Consider the following 21,026-nt stretch of genomic DNA (forward strand, 5'->3'; position numbering starts at 1 on the left):
TCAAATTTTTTCTACAGTTAACAAAACAAGTGTGTCCCTCTAGAGGGGACAACAGACGGGGGAGAAGAAGACAGAGAGGGGCAGAGGAAAAGGAAAAGGGGGGAACGGGGAGAGGAGAAGATAAGAAGAAAAGGGTAGAAACAATAGAAACGAACAGGGCCGATCTAAGCCATGGGGAGAAAGGTATACCAAACGTAACTATATGTAGTGTATAAACATAGCAATATGAATACAGACAGATGGACAGATTACTGCTCGAAAACAAGAGACGGCCAGGGAAGGCAGGAGGGCGTCCGGAGGGAGGGTCCAGGTACAGTATGGCGGGTAACTCCAGAAGGCCTGAACAGAAGGACAGTTTGAACATCAATGAGATGGAGACATCTTAAGCAACCAGGGGCTCCAAACAAGTTCAAATTTGTGGGGACAGTCATGCAGATAATAAGTGATCTTCTCCATATTAGCAAGAAACCAAATTTAATTATTCAGCGCAGAGACAGTAGGGGCGGCGGAGGACTTCCAATTTCTGGCAATCAAGGATTTAGCGGCCACTATTATATTGGAAAACAATTTATTCAAAAGTGGGTCAAGATCTGGATATGGACGTGCTAACAAAAATACCCACGGGTCCAACACGAGGGGAAGTCCAGAGAGGGACTTCAATATATCGAGTACCCTATTCCAGAAGTGAGCTATACATGGACAGGTCCACCAAATATGGAAGAGAGTTCCCCGATGCCCACATCCTCGCCAACAAACCGGGGTAGCAGAAGGGAACATCCTAGACAATTTATCCGGGGTGTAATACCACCAATAATATAGTTTATAGGATGTCTCCTTGAGTCGGGTTGAGATAGAACTTTTAGCTATGCCCTCCCGTACCTCCTCCCAACAGGAATTGTACGGCGGGGGGCCTAGGCCCCTCTCCCACTCCCGTTCATGGCGAGTCTGCGGGCCCGAGGAAGCCCCAACCAACATGGAGTATATTAGTGAGATTAGCCCTCTACATATAGGTTTTTTGGTACATAGAGATTCAAAGGGGGTAAGGTCCCGCAGAACATCAGTTTGAGGTAAGGAGAGAAGGAAGTGTTGGATCTGAAAGTATTCAAAGAATGGAGGGGATATAGAGGAGAACTTACAGTTGAGATCATCTATTGACATCCAGTGATCTTGAAGACATAAATCATGCACCACATGGACCCCAGCGCTATACCAGGGTGTGAATCGAAAGGTTGAAACCCCAGTGGGAAAAGCAGGGTTATCCCAGAGGGGGGTGAGGGGGGAGCAGGAGGAGGACAGTTTATATTTCGTGAGAGATTTATGCCAGACAAAAAGATGGAATTTAAGAGAAGGAGAAGAGTTCACCAGAGTGAGCTGGTATGGTTTGCCCAGACCCCATAGCGAAGCCAATGAACAGATCCCCAAGGAAAGGGCCGCCAAATTAACCCAGGCAATAGAGCCTCGGGGTACAAAGGAAGTTACTATTTGGCTCAGGTGGCTAGCCAGGTAATAAATTTTAACGTCGGGGAATCCCCGACCACCCTCAGAACGAGGGAGCCGAAGTACCGTAAAAGCTATCCTTGGAGGTTTATCATTCCAAACAAACTTCACAAATGAGGCCTGGGCGTCTCTAAGCACCTTCTCCGGAACCCTGACAGGTAAAGTTTGAAAGAGGTAGAGAAGTTGTGGCATAACTGTCATTTTGAGAGCAATTATCCTACCCAGCCAGGATATGATATGAGCCCTCCATCTTGCCAGGTCAGACTTAATCTTAGTGAACAGGCGTGGGAAGTTTTCTGAATACAAGGAGCTATAGTGGGATGTAATATAGACACCTAAGTACTTAATCTTATTAATCTGCCAGCGAAGGTCATAGGAGGACTGTAAAGTGCGTCTGAGATCTCCTGATACATGTAATAACATAGCTTCAGATTTAATAAAATTGATTTTATATCCCGACAGGGAACCATAGTCCTCTATAATTTGATACAAGGCAGGGAGAGAAGACTGTGGCTGAGTGAGGGACAGCAGTACATCATCCGCAAAGAGCGAGATCTTAAACTCCTGCGAACCCACCTTCACTCCCCGAATTCTGTCAGAGTTTCTTATCATAGCTGCCAGGGGTTCTATGACCATGGCGAACACCAGGGGGGAGAGAGGACAGCCCTGCCTCGTACCATTGGATAAAGGGAAGGGAGCGGATAGCACTCCGTTAGTAAGAACCTTAGCTATAGAGGAGGAGTAGAGAGCAGAGACCCCCGTCAAAAATTCAGCCGATATCCCAAACGCCTGCAGAGTCTGAAATAAGAAAGGCCATGAAATGCGGTCAAATGCATTTTCAGCGTCAAGTGAAAGGTTAATAGATGGAGTGTGTCTGCAGTTCAATTGTTGTATAAGATCGATTGCTCTCTTAGTGTTGTCCCTGGCCTGACGTCCAGGAATAAAACTTGCATGATCATTCATAATGTATCAGATCAGGGAGCACACCACTGAGACGAGTAGCTAAAATTTTGGCACAGAGCTTAATGTCCAAATTCAATAGGGATATCGGCCGATAGCTAGCGCAGTCCCGAGGGTCTCTGCCCTCTTTGTGGATAACTATTACTCTGGCCTCCAGCATATTGCTTGGGAATGGGGTGCCATGTAGTACAGCATTAAACAATACTCTGAGATGGGGGATTAAAATGGAAGCAAATTTCTTACAAGGCTGAAAAGCCATTGGGCCTTGGAGCTTTAGAGGATTTAAAGGTCTTCAGAACGGCAGCAATTTCCTTGTCTGTTATATCCTTATATCATTATATCCTTATTCAACTCCGAAGAGGCACAGTCAGACAGTCAAGAGAGGTTAGCCCGATGTAAGAATTCTGAGATTAAAACATCTGGGGGGCCAGGACCTGGATTAGCAGGATTTAAATTATAAAACTTAGAATAATAGTCCTGAAACACCCTGTTTATGGCATCCGGGGCATATGTGACCTCACCTGATTCAGTATGTACCACCAGGATATTATTCCGAGAGCGCTGTGCTCTGAGGAGGGATGCCAGCATTCTATCCGCTTTGTCTCCTTTCTCATAAAAGGACTGATTAAGCCTCTGGAGAGTCTTAGCTGTGTGCTCTGATAAAGAAAGCGACATCTCAGACCGCGCCCTCAGCAAAATCTCTAGGTTAGCAGGGGTAGGGGAGAGTTTATGTTGTCTTTCAAGCACCTGGAGTTTAGTTGACAGAGAGAGAAAATTAGATTCCTGTGTCTTTTTGAACCTAGCTGCCTGGCTTATCAAATGACCGGAGAACAGCCTTATGTGCTTCCCATAGAGTGATAGGCGAAGTCTCTGGAAGATCGTTAAATAAAAAATAATCAGTGATGCAATTTTTAATCTGATTAGTAATTTCCGGGCTATGCAATAGGGAGTCATTCAATCGCCAAGAGGCAGGAGGGGGACGGGGGGCAATAGAATGGAGATCAACAGTGATCGGGCAATGGTCAAACCATATCATAGGGATTATACGTGTAGACTTCAGTTTAGAGGAAAGGTCCCGGCTGAGTAGGATCATATCGATCCTAGAGTAGGACTTATGGACAGGGGAATAAAAAGTGTAGTACCTAGTAAGTGGGTCAGTTAATCTAAAGGAATCAAATAGTAATTGGAGTTTCAAAAGATCTAGCAGGGCGAGAGATGCCAAGGATGGACGTTTGGAGGTAGAAGGAAGAGAAGAGGAAGGGGAGGATCTATCTAACGAGGCGTCAAGAACCTCATTAAAATTGCAGGCCACTATAACTTCTCCTTGACGGAGCCTAGTCAGATGTGAGTTCAAACTTCTAAAAAAGGCAGCCTGATTTTTTTCGGAGCATATACATTAACAAGGGTACACAAGGTGCGATTTAATTTCCCAACAAGAATTAGCCATCTACCAGATTTATCTGCATGACTGTCCAACAACTCGAACGTGAGATGAGCAGCGAACAAGATGGAGACCCCCTTTTTTTGTGTGTCGCATCACACGCATGAAATGTAAGTGGGTAGGATTTAGATTTTAAGTCAGGGTGAAGGGACTTTTTAAAGTGGGTTTCCTGCAAGAAAACCAAGTCACCCCTGGCCTGTTAAAGGGAAAGAAAGAGCTTGGTGCGTTTGGTAGGACTGTGCAAACCTTTAACATTATGTGAATATATCCTAAGAGCCATGACAGTCAACTCTTCGGAACGCCTTATTTCCTCCCTCCGGACTCCGCAGCTCTACAACAAACCAAACAAAAAACATTATAAACAGACATGGCAATCGGCATACATCAATAAACAGCTGAGCGAGAGAAGAAAGAAAAAGGAACAAGAGAAACAGGGTTCGGGGAAAGTAGGGAAGAAGGGAAAGTTGGGGACCAGAAGAAACGACATCTGGTCCAACATGCCGGTCAGGAAACGACAGAGAAGAGTTACTAAGTGACAACAACCAGACTCGGGTATAAGACCCTGTTGAGGGGACGTGGCCTAGCCAGGCCAGGCGCATCAGGGACAGCGAACACTGAACAACATGTGTCCTGAGTCTAGGGACTAGTGGTAAAGGGAGAAAAGATGGGACAGAGCGTCCCAGATCCTACTACCATATAGGGCAGCCAGTAACATAAACGGAACTCCCCAGGTCTATAACAAATCTTGTCTGGAACAGGTGATGGTACTAACAGACAACAAGACAAGGGGCGTTGGTTCCAGTACAGAGGGGTACATCACCCGTAAGGGGGGACAAAGCAAGAAACATGTCAAATATGCACTAATACAGTGGAAAGAACGTAGGTTCTACATATACATATAAGGTGCGGGGGAAATCAGGGCTAAAAGCTGAGGCAGAAAAAGAGAAAAATAACCTCTCCACAACATATGCGTGATCAAAAATGGTAAAATACAGAATGAAATGGCATAAAGACATATGAAGCATCAGGTGGGAGGGCCAGCAGAAGCAGATTTCCATGCAGAGGGTACTCTCGTCCAGTCCCGGTTCAGGTGCGTCAGGGGGTGGCAGTCGACCCCATAGGCGAGGCCACGTGTGCCCGCTGCGGAGATTCAGATGAGACCGGTGGAGGAGAGAGGCCCAAGGTGTGCAAAAGTCTGTGCGCTTCAGCCAGGTCTCTAGCCGAATGGAGGCGGTTATGATGCCACACCAAAATGCGAAAGGGGAAACCCCATCTGTAGCGAATGCCATTGTCCCGAAGCACCGAGGTTATAGGCCTAAAATCCTTTCTCTTGATCAAAGTAGCAGGTGGAATGTCTTGGAATATTTGGAGTGAGTGGCCCAGGAATTGTAGTTTGGAGATCTTCCTAGCTTCTCTAAGAATGGCCTCTTTAGTCGTATAATAATGGCATCTCAGAATAACATCTCTAGGTTGAGCAGAGTCCTGTGAACGAGGACGAAGAGCCCTGTGAGCCCTATCCAACAAGAGATGGTCCTCTGGAGTCGATGGCAAAAGGTGCACAAACAGTTTTTTAAGGTAATCATGCAGGGACGTCATGTCAACGTCCTCAGGGACGCCTCTGATGCAGAGATTATTACGTAGTGCCCTGTTGTCTTGGTCTTCTTGGTGTTCCAGGATAAGCTGGATCTCCTTTTTTAGACCATGAATGTCATCGCCCATGCCCTGTTGGGAAGTGATCACTTCGTCCACTTTGGACTCCAGGTGATCTGTTCTGTCCCCAAGGTCAGTAACGTCGGTTTTAAAAGAGGCAATTGGCGTATGTACCTCCGCCTGGATGGATTTCCTTGTCTCCTTTATTTCACGGAAGAGCAGTTGTAAATCTTTCCGGGTCAATGGGCAGTGGTCTGAGTCCTCCGAGTCTGAAATATCAGGTAGCGAGGGGGTATCTGGACCCAGAGAATTAGCATGGGAGTAGGCAATTTTTTTAATGCTTTGGGTCAGATCCGCTCCACGTTGTTTTTTGTTACTTCTAGGCATGATGGAACTTAGAGACAGAACAACTTGAGAAGGTCACTGTAGTACGTAGCTAGGAAAATCTCGGTAGTAGGGAGACAATACTGTAATTATTATGACATAGATATCGGTAAAAGAAAGTCCCAAGACTCAGAGCATGGTCCAATGGATCACATGTTAAGGAAAGCGAGCTCTCTCAGGCAAAGTAAATCAAACAATAAAAGCCACCAGACGATGGAGCTCCAGCGTTAGTTATCATAGGTGATGTGAGACATCCGAGGCACTGGAGGTGTATAATAGAAATAATCCCAGTATGTGAAGTACAGTCTAAGGGGGGTCCCCTCTGATATCTATCACCGTGGCACAGCGTGGTCAGGCCCCCAACTGTGGTAAAATTATAAGAGAGAACCAGGCAGAATGAAGATAGGGAGATGAGTAATGGCGTGTGCAGACCTCCTCCCCACGGTTCTCCATCAAGCGCCCCCGGGTGACAGGAGGTAGTGCCTAGAAGGCGGAGGGCCCCAGCCACAGACCAGCCAGTAGCCAGGGCACCCCACCCTTACCTCCAACTACAGGGAGAAGCAGGAACTCCGCAGGCCACGAATCCAAAATGGCCACCGGCATCAGGAGAGGCTGGAGCATCCAGGGCCCAGCACCAAACAGGTAACGGCTCCCCGGGTGCCAGGGATTGGGAGACAGGTGACGCCGGTCTTGTGGAGCAGGAGGGAGCACCTCCAGGCCAGCCGCGGAGGTGTCGGGTCTGATATGTATCCGGCTGTATGCGGCGGCCGCCGCAGTCACTGCAGTCCCCAGCTCAGTGGGCGGAAACAGGCCTCAGGACGGACTCAAGGTACGGAGCACACTTGTCAGCCCCTTCAGGCGCACGCGGAGGACCCATACAGGGCAGAGTAGAGGGGAGAGGAGCTGGGTATAGAGGGAAGCTGGGTCAGAGGGAGCCACTGCACAGTCTCCACGGCGGGGTCCGCCAAGTTCGGGCTTCAGCATTAATTTAGCTCCTGGCTTCTGGAGGGTGCGCAGGCCCCAATCCGCAAGGAGGCAGGAGGCCCCCTCCGGCTCCGGGACCTCACACACCGAGATCAGGGGTGATAGGGATGGAATGCAGGGAGCAGGGAGAGCAATATGCGGGCTGAAAAAGGGGTCAGAGAAGGCACTTTTTGAGGCATAGGTTGGGAGCTCCCCTCAGACACGTCCTCCCTGCTTGCCTGCCAGGCCACGCCCCCCCGGCTGCTTTATTTTTACACTGCAATTTAGATTTCAGTTTGAATACACCCCACCCAAATCTAACTCTCTCTGCACTTGTTACATCTGCCCCACCTGCAGTGCACATGGTTTTGCCCAACTGCTAACAAATTTGCTGCTGCAATCAACTCAGAATTAGGCCTATAATATCTTCTTCAAATGCATCAGCTCTGTCCCCCTTATCAAACATCCCTCCTTAAATGCAACTGTTCTCTGGGCCCTCCTGAGTTTTAAATAGAACCGCTATTAGTTAGATGCTCACGTCCCTGTACTTGAAATGGAAAAACTTGCACCTTCTCACCATACAATGCATATGCACATGGGCTTAGCTATAGTGGATGCAGGTGGCGCCATTACTATGGGGTCTAGAGGGTTATGGGGTCTGTCTTTAGGGCCTGTCTCCCCTGCACCCAGGACATATAGGGGTCATTCCAACCCGATCGCACGCTGCTGTTCGCAGCGCAGCGATCGGGTCGGAACTGCGCATGCGCCGGCGTGCGGCAGCGCATGCCAGACGGCCGAAGGCCGTCTTTGCCTAACGATCACCTCTGCCTGATTGATAGGCAGAGGCGGTCGCTGGGCGGGAGGGGGTGGCACGGCGGCATTTGGCCGCCATTTTTCGGGGCACGGTCCGGCCAACGCAGGCGTGGCTGGACCGTGTGGGGGGCGGGCCGCAGCGGCTGCATGACGTCATTGGCACTTATATACTATAGGCATACTTGCCTACCTAACCCTCTCCATGAGGGAGAAAATGCTTTGTTCCTGGACTTTCCTGGTAATGTATGATTGCCATCACCTGTGGTGAAACACCTTTCTTATCAATTACCTAGCTCACCACAGGTGATGGCAATCATACATTACCAGGAAAGACCAGGAACAGAGCATTTTCTCCCTCATGGAGAGGGTCAGGTAGGCAAGTATGACTATAGGTTGTGGTCTCTGTCTCTCCTTCTCAGTAAAGCTCCACACTGATATGATCCATCTCCTGAACTCATGTTTCACCCTAACAGACACAGCTGTGAGCAGCCTTCTCATTGATTACAGCCTTTGTGAATTAACCTAGGGTGTGGCTTGAGCTGCAAGGTTAAGAAGATCTCCAGATAAAGTGGAATTTCTAACTGGTTGGTCACCTGGCTTCTAATGATTATTTTATAGACTGTGCTTTATCTCTCTCGAAGGTTTGACACATCTCCCCCAAAATATGAACTGAGGGGGTCATTCTGACCTGATCACACGCTGCCGTTCATCGCAGTGCAGCGATCAGTTCAGAAGTGCGTATGAGCTGGCGCCGCAGTGCGCCGGCGCATGCCAGACAGCCGACGGCTGTTATTGTCCAGCGAAGGCCTCTGCCTGATTGACAGGTAGCGTCGGTCGCTGGGCAGGAGGGGCGGCACGGCCAATGGCCGCCATTTTGTGGACGCGGTCCGGCCAATGCAGGCGTGGTCAGGCCGTGCAGGGGGCGGGCCGCAGCCGCTGCGACCATCACAACAACGAATAACTCTCGGGCAGCACGCAGTAGCAGCGGTGGGAGTTACTCTTCAAGTACAAAAGCATCGCCGCTGTGCGATGCTTTTGTACTTGTGCGGTGGGGCCGGGCCAGACATGCGGGGCGGACTAGCCCTGTGCTGGGCGTCCCCCCACATGTCTGTGTGGACGATCGTAGCTGTGCTAAATTTAGCACATCTACAATCAGGTCTGAATCAACCCCTGAGTTTTTGTAATGTTGCACAGTATGATCTGGGAGCACTGTAATGTCATACTGTCTGAACTGCGGGCACTGTAATGTAGCACAGTATGATCTGGGAGCACTGTAATGTCATACTGTCTGAACTGGGGGCACTGTAATGTCGCACTGTATGAACTGGGAGCACTGTAATGTTGCACAGTATATCTGGGAGCACCGTAATGTCACACAGTATGAACTGGGAGCACTGTAATGTTGCACAGTATGAACTGGGGCACTGTAATGTAGCACGTTATGAACTGGGGGCACTGTAATGTCACACAGTATGAACTAGTGGCACTGTAATGTTGTACTGTATGAACTGGGGGCACTGTAATGTAGCACGTTATGAACTGGGGGCACTGTAATGTCACACAGTATGAACTAGTGGCACTGTAATGTTGTACTGTATGAACTGGGGGCACTGTAATGTAGCACGTTATGAACTGGGGGCACTGTAATGTCACACAGTATGAACTAGTGGCACTGTAATGTTGTACTGTATGAACTGGGGGCACTGTAATGTTGCACTGTATGAACTGGAAGCACTGTAATATTGCACAGTATGAACTGGGGCACTGTAATGTAGCACGTTATGAACTGGGGGCACTGTAATGTCACACAGTATGAACTAGTGGCACTGTAATGTTGTACTGTATGAACTGGGGGCACTGTAATGTTGTACTGTATGAACTGGGGGCACTGTAATGTTGTACCGTATGAACTGGGGGCACTGTAATGTTGCACTGTATGAACTGGGGGCATGAGGGCACTGTAATATCGCATACTATGAACTGGGGCACATCAATGTCGCACGGTATGAACTGGGAGCATTGTAATGTCACATTGTATGAACTGGGGGCACTGTAATGTCACACGGTATGAACTGGGAGCACTGTAATGTCGTACGGTATGAACTGGGAGCACTGTAATGTTACAACGTATTGGGAGCACTGTAATGTTGCACTGTATGAACTGGGGGCACTGTAATGTTGCGCTGTATGAATTGGGAGCATTGTAATGTACTGTATGAACTGGGAGCACTGTAATGTCGCGCGGTATGAACTGGGAGCACTGTAATGTTGCACTGTATGAATTGAGAGCATTGTAATGTCGTACGGTATGAACTGGGAGCACTGTAATGTTACAACGTATTGGGAGCACTGTAATGTTACACTGTATGAACTGGGGGCACTGTAATGTTGCACTGTATGAATTGGGAGCATTATAATGTCGTACGGTATGAACTGGGAGCACTGTAATGTTACAACGTATTGGGAGCACTGTAATGTTGCACTGTATGAACTGGGGGCACTGTAATGTTGCACTGTATGAATTGGGAGCATTGTAATGTTGCACTGTATGAACTGGGGGGCACTGTAATGTTGCATGATATGAACTGGGAGTACTGTAATGTCGCACTGTATAAACTGGGGCACTGTCATGTTGCACTGCATGAACTCGGAGGTATGTGATGTTGCACAGTATGAACTGAAATGTGGCAGAAAGTGAACCCAGGACACTGCTTTGCGGCATAGCATTAACTAAGGCACTATTATGGAGCAAAACATAACCAACTGCTGGAGAGAGGTGTCTCTGTCTCTCTAGAAGCATTAGGTGGGAGCACTTTCAAAATGTTGCTAAGGGTCCCACAAAATTAAGCATATTCACCTACATTACCAGACACACACACTAATTTGTATATTTCTTTCCCAACCTTAATGTTCCAGAGTATAATATAATCTTCTCCCTCTCCTTAGGTGGCTGTTTGATAGAGTGACGTGTAAATACTACGCTTTTTGTGGAGTTCTGTTTGGTCTTTGCAGCTTAACTAATCTCACAGTATTGAGCTCTGTCTGTTGTATGAAAGTGTGTTACCCATCTTATGGTGAGTTACACCTTATTGGCACTATACCAAGTCTCTGCAATTCTGTGTCAGTTCTCTTTGAAAGACAAATGGTGACATACCTTTATTATTAGGCTCTATAGGATATCATCCAGGTCATTAGTTAGAGGCAGGGGCATAACTAGAACCATGAAGGCCCTATAGCAAAATCTTAAAGGGGCCCCCTTCCCTTACCCCCCCCCCCCCCAGGCCTTTGTCACTACAATTCCCCTTAGGGGAGCAGGAGAGAGAGAGTGAGGGGTGTGAGAGAGAAACAACAGAGTGTGTCAGGGGGAGAGAGAAGAGAGAGAGAGAGGAGCAAGAAAGAAAGAGAGAGAGGGAGAGAGTGGGGTCAGGGAGAGAGAGAGGGTTTCATTGAAATAGAGGGAATAAGAGAAAGAGAGAAAGGAGCAGGAGAGAGGGTGTCAGTGGGAGAGAGAGAGAAAGTGTCAGGTAGGAAGAGAGGGAGGGAGAGGGAGAGAGAGTTCCAGAGAGAGACAGTGTCAGGAAGAGAGACAGACAGTGTAAGAGAGAGGGAGAGCGAGACAGTGTCAGGGAGAGATTGAGAGACAATGACAGAGAAAAAGAGTGTCAGGTCAGGAAGGGGGTGAAGGAGAGACAGACAGTGTCAGGGAGAGAGAGTGTAGCAAGATAGAAAGTGTCAGGGAGAGAGAGCGAGGGTAGAGAGAGGGAGAGCGAGACAGTGTCAGGGAGAGATTGAGAGACAATGACAGAGAAAAAGAGTGTCAGGTCAGGAAGGGGGTGAAGGAGAGACAGACAGTGTCAGGGAGAGAGAGTGTAGCAAGATAGAAAGTGTCAGGGAGAGAGAGCGAGGGTAGAGAGAGGGGGGGGGTGAGCAGGAGATACATTACCTGCTACAGCGAAGGTCTCTGATGAGGGCAGGGCTTCACGGCATTAGGCCACACCCCTAAATCCCCACCCTCTGCCTCATCCTCCACACGGCTGCAAGGGGGTGCTAACGGCGGCAGCGGCCGTTCATCCTGTGGGCGGGGGTGAAAGTGGAGCAGCAGTCATCGGAGGCAGCCCGTGATTGGGTTCAGGGGGAGCTGCGGGCCCTTGCAGCATCTCAGGCCCCATAGCAGCTGCACCCACGTTAGTTACACCACTGGTTAGAGGGGCTCAGTTGATGGGCTGCACATAAAAAATGCTGGAGATCAGAGGGAGGGATAATAAGCAATCATCCTCAGGCTGAGAGATTAATAGTGTATTGTCACTGTATACGGAACTAATGATAAAGACACAAAGGGACTGAATCAGAGGTGGGCACAGTGGTGTTGTTGGACGCAGGCAGCCAATGTTTTCAACTGGCATATGCGTCTGCTCATGTGTCCCAATGGTTACCGCCCAAGAGAGATGCAATTTCGGTGGGTGTTTCTAGATGGGGCTAGCTAGATGCAGGTGTGTCGTGAGCGTGTTGTGGTCATAGCTGAGTCTAAAGAGTAAAGACACACTTACACCAGCGGCCATGTTCAGACTGAGAATCTGAGCATCCATAGAGCTGGTACAGTCTTCCGTGATGCGTTCTAATACTTCATAATAATAATAATAATAATAATAATAATAATAATAATAATAATATTACACAAACAGTTATGGTTAATCCTCATTTATGATTTACGGGTCTATTCAATTATTGTCGGTCCCTCTCTGATGGAGAGGATCCGACACTTCAGTATTCAATTTGCGCGCATTTCCGACAGGTTTTTACCCGTTTTCGACAATGCCGATCCATTTTTTTTTATAGTCAGATTGGCATTGTCAAAAACAGGGCAAAAACTTGTTGGAAACGCCCCCAAATTCTACAAAATACATGCATCCGCGGCTAATCCGCCAATCCACGTGTTTTCCGACAAGTCTGAAAAACGGCACTGGACTTGAATAGGTCGAATCCAGATTCAACCTAAAAAAGTCGGAAAATTATGTTTTTTTGTCAAGCTGGGAATTTCCGACAATAACTGAATAGACCCCTTAACCATCAGTATGATTTACAGCTTATTACATTTACCACTCATACGAAATGTTTTCATGTGGAAATGCTCCCTCTAGTGTTTAAATTACATTACAGTTATTACTGGAAGCTCTATCATCTGTAACCTGCATATATCAATGCCCATTTATCATGTTACCTTCATCTATCATATGACTGCGAGATAGTGAGATACATGTGTTTTCTACACATTAATAAATATGTATTCCCACAGATTACCACATTAAAGACACCATAACATTAATAACATAGTCTAGGTGGTCCATGCAATAACCTTCATCAGTGTGTTTATGATTTTGATTAGATAGTCTGATAATATAGGGTTAAATGCTTGTCCAAAATATTGCCAGTACTTCTGTATCCTGCTATGAACTCATAATACAGTGTTACAGTGGTCGTGTGTTTGTATCATTCTACTGTGTTACATTCATGCACTTATTAGAATTATTATTATTATCCTTTATTTATATCACGCCACAAGGGATCCGCAGCGCCCAATTACAGAGTGCATAAACAAAAAATCAAAACAGGACAATAGTGACTAACAGTTGAAGACAATATAGGACAAGTACCCGGTAAATAAACACTGACATATCAGAGTATCAGAGTGGCAGAAAACCGCAGGATTTGATGCCATTGAGGATGGTTTAAGTAAGAGAAGGACAAGCACATGAGGGTTGAGGGCCCTGCTCGTGAGAGCTTACATTCACTTAGGGCCTAATTCAGATTTGTATGCAAACCAATACAAATTAGTTGGTTAGGGGTCTGCGCAGGAGCTAGACCCGCTGTGCAGATGTACTGAACGGTCTTGCGTTATCGATCGCAGCCACCTGTTAGCCACAGTGCATTTGGGGGGCGGATCCCGGTGTGATGGGTCTATGGTCTGCATCGTCAGACGCAGACTTAGTGGGCCTGGGTATTTGGATGTATTCACATAGTCTTTTTAACGTGTAAGGCTACGAAGTGAATGAATGCACCACACTAGATAGATACAAACACATAAACGTTGCAATGTTGTATTAGTAGAACGAAGTAGGATATGGCATGCTAATAGGGGCCTTTTTATCAAACCCTTCTGCCACATAAATAATTCTGAAACGGCACTCACCCATCATCCCTCCCTAAAGGCAACTAGCCTCTGTGTCCCCATCAGCATTAGAGGGGACAACCATTAATAAAGGGTAAGATCGCTGCACCACATATGGAGTAACTGGGAGTCTTTACCACTACTATTATATATAATAATATTTATCTAGTAATATTGTGCTGTTGTAACATGTTATATGTTCACTTATAGAGATTTTTTTTTTTGCATAATGTAATCTACCATTGAAACTCCTGGATTGTGTAATGTTTGTAAATTGAAATGTATTCTTTTCTGATAGGAAATAAGTTTTCTTCATCCCATTCCCGCATCTTGCTGCTTTGTGTCTGGGCCTATGCCTCTGTGTTTGCTGCGGCCCCACTGGCCGGCTGGGGAAGTTATGGACCGGAGCCATATGGTACAGCCTGCTGTATAGACTGGAAAGCCTCCAACCAAGAGCACACAGCCATTACCTATATTGTTTCTTTGTTCGTCTTCTGTTATATCATTCCCTGCATATTAATAATGATCTCCTACACCTTCATACTCCTCACCGTGATGGGGTCAAGAAAAGCAGTGCAGCAACACCTGTCCCCGCAGAACAAAGGAAGCAGCATCCACAGTCTCATCATAAAGGTGTGTTTCTCTACAGTCTAGATCACCCACAATGCTAATGCAAAGCCATGAATTGGATGGCCATCATTAACTTTAGTTTTTTGTTGTTGTTACATAGGGGTCTATTTACTAAGCCATGGGTGGAGATAAAGTGGATGGAGATAAAGTACCAGCCAATCAGCTCCTAACTACCATGTCACAGGCTGGGTTTGAAAAATGACAGTTAGGAGCTGGTTTGCGTATTACATTGTCCAGAAATAATTTTGATTGGTCCTGGACCACCAATCCAAGGCACCCCTGCAAGTGTCCTGAGGCACCCCAGGGTGCCTAGGCACACAGTTTGGGAACCACTGGTCTAGGCCCTCATTCAGCTTCAGTTGCAGTTTTGCTAATAACAGTTGGGCTGTCGCCATTTTCTCTGTCTGACGTCACGTGGCCACCTTCAAAAGCGGCACCAGCCTGTCCCCATTTTCACTGCAGTGCTGCATCACCGCCCCGTGAATACCTCTGCCTGTCAATCAGGCAGAAGCGTTCGGTTCACTTATTCAGTTCTCCGGGTACAGGGGAAATGCGATCGCATTGCAGCAGCGTATGCTGCTGAATAAGGACCCTGATCCATTCATTAAATGTTTAGATCAGATTTTCCCATACTCTGTCCTTACAGTCCAGGTTTTAAGTTTATCCATGTTTGAGCACAGGTGACATAGTAGAAGATATACTACACCTTTGAGAAAGATAAAGTGTAGAGAGCCTGTAACATCGCAGTTGTTGTAGTCTGATGTACCTCTCATTATAGCAATGAATCAAGTATGTTGATTATGTATTTTATTTCTTAATGGTAATCTTGCATTATTACAGACAGACAAAGGCATCAACTCTTCATGGCTGTTCTTCTTCCTTTCTCTCTGTAACAACTTCCTGATCACATGTCCTTTTGTGCTGCAGGATTCTTAAAGATGCACTACCTCATCTTACTATTACTTGACAATGCACATAAACTATCTATATACATAATATAGTACATCTCCCCCTTCTTTTCATATATTTGCTTTAGGACACATAACATTGACGTTATATTCAACCAAGTAATGCATTTATGAAATTAAACTTATAATGATATATTAACTGTACCTGAGCATGAACATTAACCCAATACACATGAAACTGGAATACCTTCTAGAACAGGGGTAGCCAACCCTGGTCCTCGAGAGCTACCAACAGTGCACGTTTTCCAGGTCTCCTCGCAGAATACACCTGTGGATCTTTTAAAATGTGACAGTTAGTTTTAACTGCACATGTGTACCTGCCAGGTGAGCTAGAAAATGTGAACTGTTGGTAGCTCTCGAGGACCAGGGTTGGCTACCACTGTTCTAGAACAACAAGTTACGACTTATATCTGCTCAATAAACTTGGCAGGAGGTTTAATGACTCTGCCTCTTTTAGTCTGGATATTTGATCCTTCACTCAAAGAAGTAGACTCCATAATAGGATCACTTTGTGCTGAGTATGCTAAAGGTACTGTGATGACATCCTCTTGACTTGGTCCATCAGAAGATAAAGGAGGAAATATCTTCTTGAAATGGGACACATTTCTTGTCACTGTTTGATTGTCATTTCCTGCAACAATCATCGTTCCTTTCCTTTTTACTACAGTCAGTGGACATGGGTGAAAAGCAGTTATGTACTTGTGTACTACTCTTTGTTTCACCAGAACACGATCTCCCTCTTGTACGTCAGAAACAGTAACCCTCATTTTCCCATCTGCATATTGTTTAGCCTTTTGTTTATTGGCAGAATCCATCTTCCGAACCTGACGATCTTCAGATGAAGGAGTCAAATTAATTTCCGGAAGTGTGGATCTGATCACTTTTCTTTGAAACATTAATGTCTGAGGAGGGACATTTGTTGTGGAGTGAGGCACTGAACGATATTGTCTTAGAAATTAATTTAAAGATTGTTGAATAGGAATTTAGGAAACTTTACAAATCTTTTCTTGCTTTCTAAGATTACACATGAAACGTTCAACAAGACCATTAGCTTGTGACCACAGGGGAGTAATTTTTTGGTGTCGTATTCCAAAATGTTTCATGAATTTTCTGAAATCACTACCTTGAAATGGCGGACCATTATCTGTCTTTATTGTGCCTGGAATTCCATAAGTAGTGAGAATTCTATCCAACGCTGGTAAGACAGATGTGGCAGATGTTGAAGATATTATTTCAAGAACAGGATATCGTGAATATTCATCCACAGCCACTAGTATGTATTTACCATTGTATAATGGGCCACAGAAGTCAACATCAACATTTTACCAGACATTGGGGGCAATTCAGAGTTGATCGCAGCAGAAAATTTGTTAGCAGTTGGGCAAAACCATGTGCACTGCAGGGTGTGGGAGGCAGATATAACATGTACAGAGAGAGTTAGATTTGGGTGGGGTGTGTTCAACCTGAAATCTAAATTGCAGTGTAAAAATAAAGCAGCCAGTATTTACCCTGCACAGAAACAAAATGTCCCACCCAAATCTAACTCTCTCTGCAAATGTTATATCTGCCACACCTGCAGTCCACATGATTTTGCCCAACTGCTAACAAATTTGCTGCTGCGATCAACTTTGAATTCCCCCAATTGTCAGGTAGGTTAGTCATCCATAATGGGTCACTCTTAGTTTGGGTAGAAAGAAGGGTGCATGTCATGCAGTTTTGGATTTCCAATTCAACATGTTGCTCCATGGAGGGAAACCATACCTTTTCATGCAAAAGTTGTTTGGTCTTTACAATTCCTAAATGACTGGCATGGGCTATGTCAATTACCCGCTTTCTCAGAGCAGCTGGAATAACAATTTTGTCACCTCTGAGAATGATTGAATCATCATGCACAGTTAGTTCTTGACAATATTTATGAAGTGCTCTAAAATCCTGTTCTTCATCAATTTAAAATAAAAACTGTCCCAGCCGCCAATCATTGGAGATAACAGTGTTTTACTGCCGACAAAACTTTATTTGAGGATGAGGCCTCTTTGATGCTTTCTCTAGTAAGTGAATCAGGAATTGAATTATTGATAGTAAACTTCACATACTCCTCCACTGAAGTAGACTTTGTGAAGTCAGAAGGCAGAGGGTGTCTAGACTTGTAATCTGAAGGCTTATCAGCGCCAGCTCTATGAATGAGAGAGAAGTTGTATGCCTGCAGGCGTAAGACCAATCGCTGTATCCTAGCTGGTGTGTTTGGATTTTGGATTTCCAAAGAGTGTCACCAGTGCTTGATAATCAGTCTGGATGGTAAAGTCAATGCAGTATAAATAGAGGTGAAAGCTTTCACAACCCCAGACTACTGCAGGAGCTTCCCTTTCTGGCTGAGAGTAACGTTTTCCCCCTTCTGTCAAACTGCGACTTGCACATGCTACAATATGATGATACCCATGGGTAGTCAGCTGACTCAAAATAGATCCTAGCCCCAACGGACTAGCATCCATAATAAGTTCTGTTTTCCAGGAAGTGTTGTAATGACATTGTGACACTATCCTGCAGACATCGTTTTATGTCATTAAATGCTTGTGATTGAGAGAAAGTCCATAAGAATTTAGCATTTTTCTTTGTGAGTTCCCTAAGTGGAGCTGTCAGAGTGGCATCATTTGGAATAAATTGGGAACAATAGTTAGTCATCCCAAGAAATGACTTGACTTCACCAGCATTGGTAGGTTTCAACATATTTGTGATAGCCTGAACTTTTTGTAGATCAGGACTCACCCCATCTTGAGAGAAAATGTGACCAAAAAATGTGAGCTTCTGTTGAAGAAAGATGCATTTATCTTTATTCAGTGTTAAATTCCTGTCTTGTAGACATTGAAGCACTTGACGCAGAGTCACATCATGTTCCTGGCGTGTTGCTCCAAAAACCAGAATATCATCACTGTAATTGATGCCATTTAGAACTGACTGTATAACTTGATGGATAGCATTTTGAAACACCTCAGCTGCAGACACAATTCCAAATGACAGTCGTTTGTATCTTCGTAACCCAACATGAGTTGAGAATGTTATTTGTCATGACTCTTCATAAAGTTCCAGTTGGTGATAACCTTTATTTAAATCCAATTTTGAAAAGAAGCATGCACCTGTTAGTCTGTGTATAATATCATCCATAGTATGAGTAATATGGCACTCTCTTCTAATGGCAACATTAGGACGATGCATATCAACACATATTCTGACTGCATTTGGTAGCCCTGATTTGGGCACAACCACAATAGGTGATACCATGGTGTTGGGCCAGACACCTTTTCAATGATATCTAAGTCTTCAAGAGCTTGTATCTCCTCTTCCACTTGTTTCCTTATGTTGATAGGAATGCGCAGATGTTCTTGAGCAATTGGTATAACGGAGTGATCAATGTGAAGATGAACTTGATAGTCTTTAAGTTTTCCGATCCCATGAAAAAGATACTCCTGTAGTAAAACATCCACATCATTTTGTAGTGGTTTTGGTTCATGCAGGACAGGAGTGGAATTGGGAGTGTTGTGTATGACAGGACAAGAATTGTGAGTGTGGGCAACAATTTGTATAAGACCTAGCTCTGATGCAGTATTAATCCCAAGCAATTTTCTTTCGCATATTTAGTGACAAAAATAAGACTTTGGTCATTTTTGTGTGCAATAACTTCAAAAGAACCCTGTAAGGGAAAGGGGTCATTTATTACAATAAGTGATTATTTTTACCGATGTTGGATTCAAAACCACCTTGCCATGTAGCTTCTTAAAACTGGTAGCATCCAGAGATTTACAGAAACACCGGAATCTATTAGAAATTCAACAGAAGTGTTGTCTACGTGATGTCCGTTTTTAGACTGACCTTGTTTTTTTCCTACCTGATGAATCATGTAGATAAAGCCTTCTGGTGTATCATCACTGTTAGATGATTCTGCAGTTGGAGACGATGTAGAATGTTGATACACACAATGCACTTCTTCTGGATTTAAACTGCTGTGAAGACTGTTTGGGTGTAGATTTTGTTTCTTTGGATTTGCAGATTGAGGAAAAATTATTCATTTTGCCACATGCAGTGCAAATTTTGCCAGTGGCAGGACAGTCTCCTGTATGTGGATAGAAGCATTCCACACCTGTAGCATGATTTAAATTTACTTGTATTTCGATTCTCACTTGTGTCAGTATGTAATATATTGCACATTTGCAGCTGGTTCATGCCCCTCTCCATGGCCCTCATTCCGAGTTGTTCGTTCGGTAAAAATCTTCGCATCGCAGCGATTTTCCGCTTAATGCGCATGCGCAATGTCCGCACTGCGACTGCGCCAAGTAAATTTGCTATGCACTTAGTAATTTTACTCACGGCTTTTTCATCGTTCTGGCGATCGTAATGTGATTGACAGGAAATGGGTGTTACTGGGCGGAAACAGGCCGTTTTATGGGCGTGTGGGAAAAAACGCTACCGTTTCCGGAAAAAACGCAGGAGTGGCCGGAGAAACGGAGGAGTGTCTGGGCGAACGCTGGGAGTGTTTGTGACGTCAAACCAGGAACGACAAGCACTGAACTGATCGCAGATGCCGAGTAAGTCTGAAGCTACTCAGAAACTGCTACGAGGTGTGTAATCGCAATATTGCGAATACATCGTTCGCAATTTTAAGATGCTAAGATTCACTCCCAGTAGGCGGCGGCTTAGCGTGAGCAACTCTGCTAAAATCGCCTTGCGAGCGAACAACTCGGAATGACCTCCCATGTCTTTAGCATGTGCTTCTGAGAGTTCAAAACTTCTAGCATATTGCTGCAGCTGTCAGTGTCATTGCAGATTTAAGAGCACGTCAGCTTTATTTCATCTTCAACATCATGGAACTGACATGTTCTGGCAAGAATCCTTAATCTAGTAATATATGCATCAACAGATTCAGTTTGCAGTTGCATAGCTGTCCTGAACAGGTATTTTGAATGCGATAGGCTACATTTTGGAGCAAAGTAGGCAGTCAAAGAATCCCTGCATTTGCTATAGTCCTTGGTTTCTGCCTCTGCCATAGTATCATAAAGCTCATAAATCTTGGGGCCAGCACTGATAAGAAGCATGCTTTTCTTTTTGCTGTCAGAAGTTACCCCCATGGCTTCAATAAAATTATCAAACCATGCAGGCCATTGTCTCCATAATTCTGCAGCATTAGGAGTATCAACATGCAGGAACTGAGGAATGAATGCTAGCATGTCAGCCATGGTGAATGTGAGGGAGGTAGCGGAGTGTCAGTACTGAAAAGTTTTTACTTGTCGCCAGTTGTTGTAGTCTGATGTATCTCTCATTAGAGCAATTAATCATCAAGTATGTTGATTATGTATTTTATTTCTTAATGGTAATACTTGCATTATTACAGACAGACAATGGATTCAGCTCCTCATGGCTGTTGTTCTTCTCCTTCCTTTCTCTCTGTATCTATTCCCTGATCACGTCCTTTTGTGCTGCAGGATTCTTACAGATGCACTACCTCATCTTATTATTACTTGACAATACACATAAACTATCTATATACATAAGATCAGTGCACGAT

At 45.2% G+C, this 21,026-nt stretch overlaps 1 protein-coding gene across 1 annotated transcript in view; it reads left to right on the plus strand.

Moving 5' to 3' along the window:
• LOC135057649 (opsin-5-like) overlaps window positions 1–21,026 on the plus strand; it is a 138,300-nt gene that overhangs the window by 72,171 nt on the left and 45,103 nt on the right. Inside the window, exons 3-4 of the mRNA XM_063963463.1 lie at window positions 10,655–10,782; window positions 14,173–14,507. Of these exons, the coding sequence (XP_063819533.1) occupies window positions 10,655–10,782; window positions 14,173–14,507 (463 nt within the window). The remainder of the gene's footprint in view (window positions 1–10,654; window positions 10,783–14,172; window positions 14,508–21,026) is intronic.

The sequence above is a fragment of the Pseudophryne corroboree genome, chromosome 3, assembly GCF_028390025.1.
Source record: "Pseudophryne corroboree isolate aPseCor3 chromosome 3, aPseCor3.hap2, whole genome shotgun sequence".
Lineage (NCBI taxonomy): Eukaryota > Metazoa > Chordata > Amphibia > Anura > Myobatrachidae > Pseudophryne > Pseudophryne corroboree.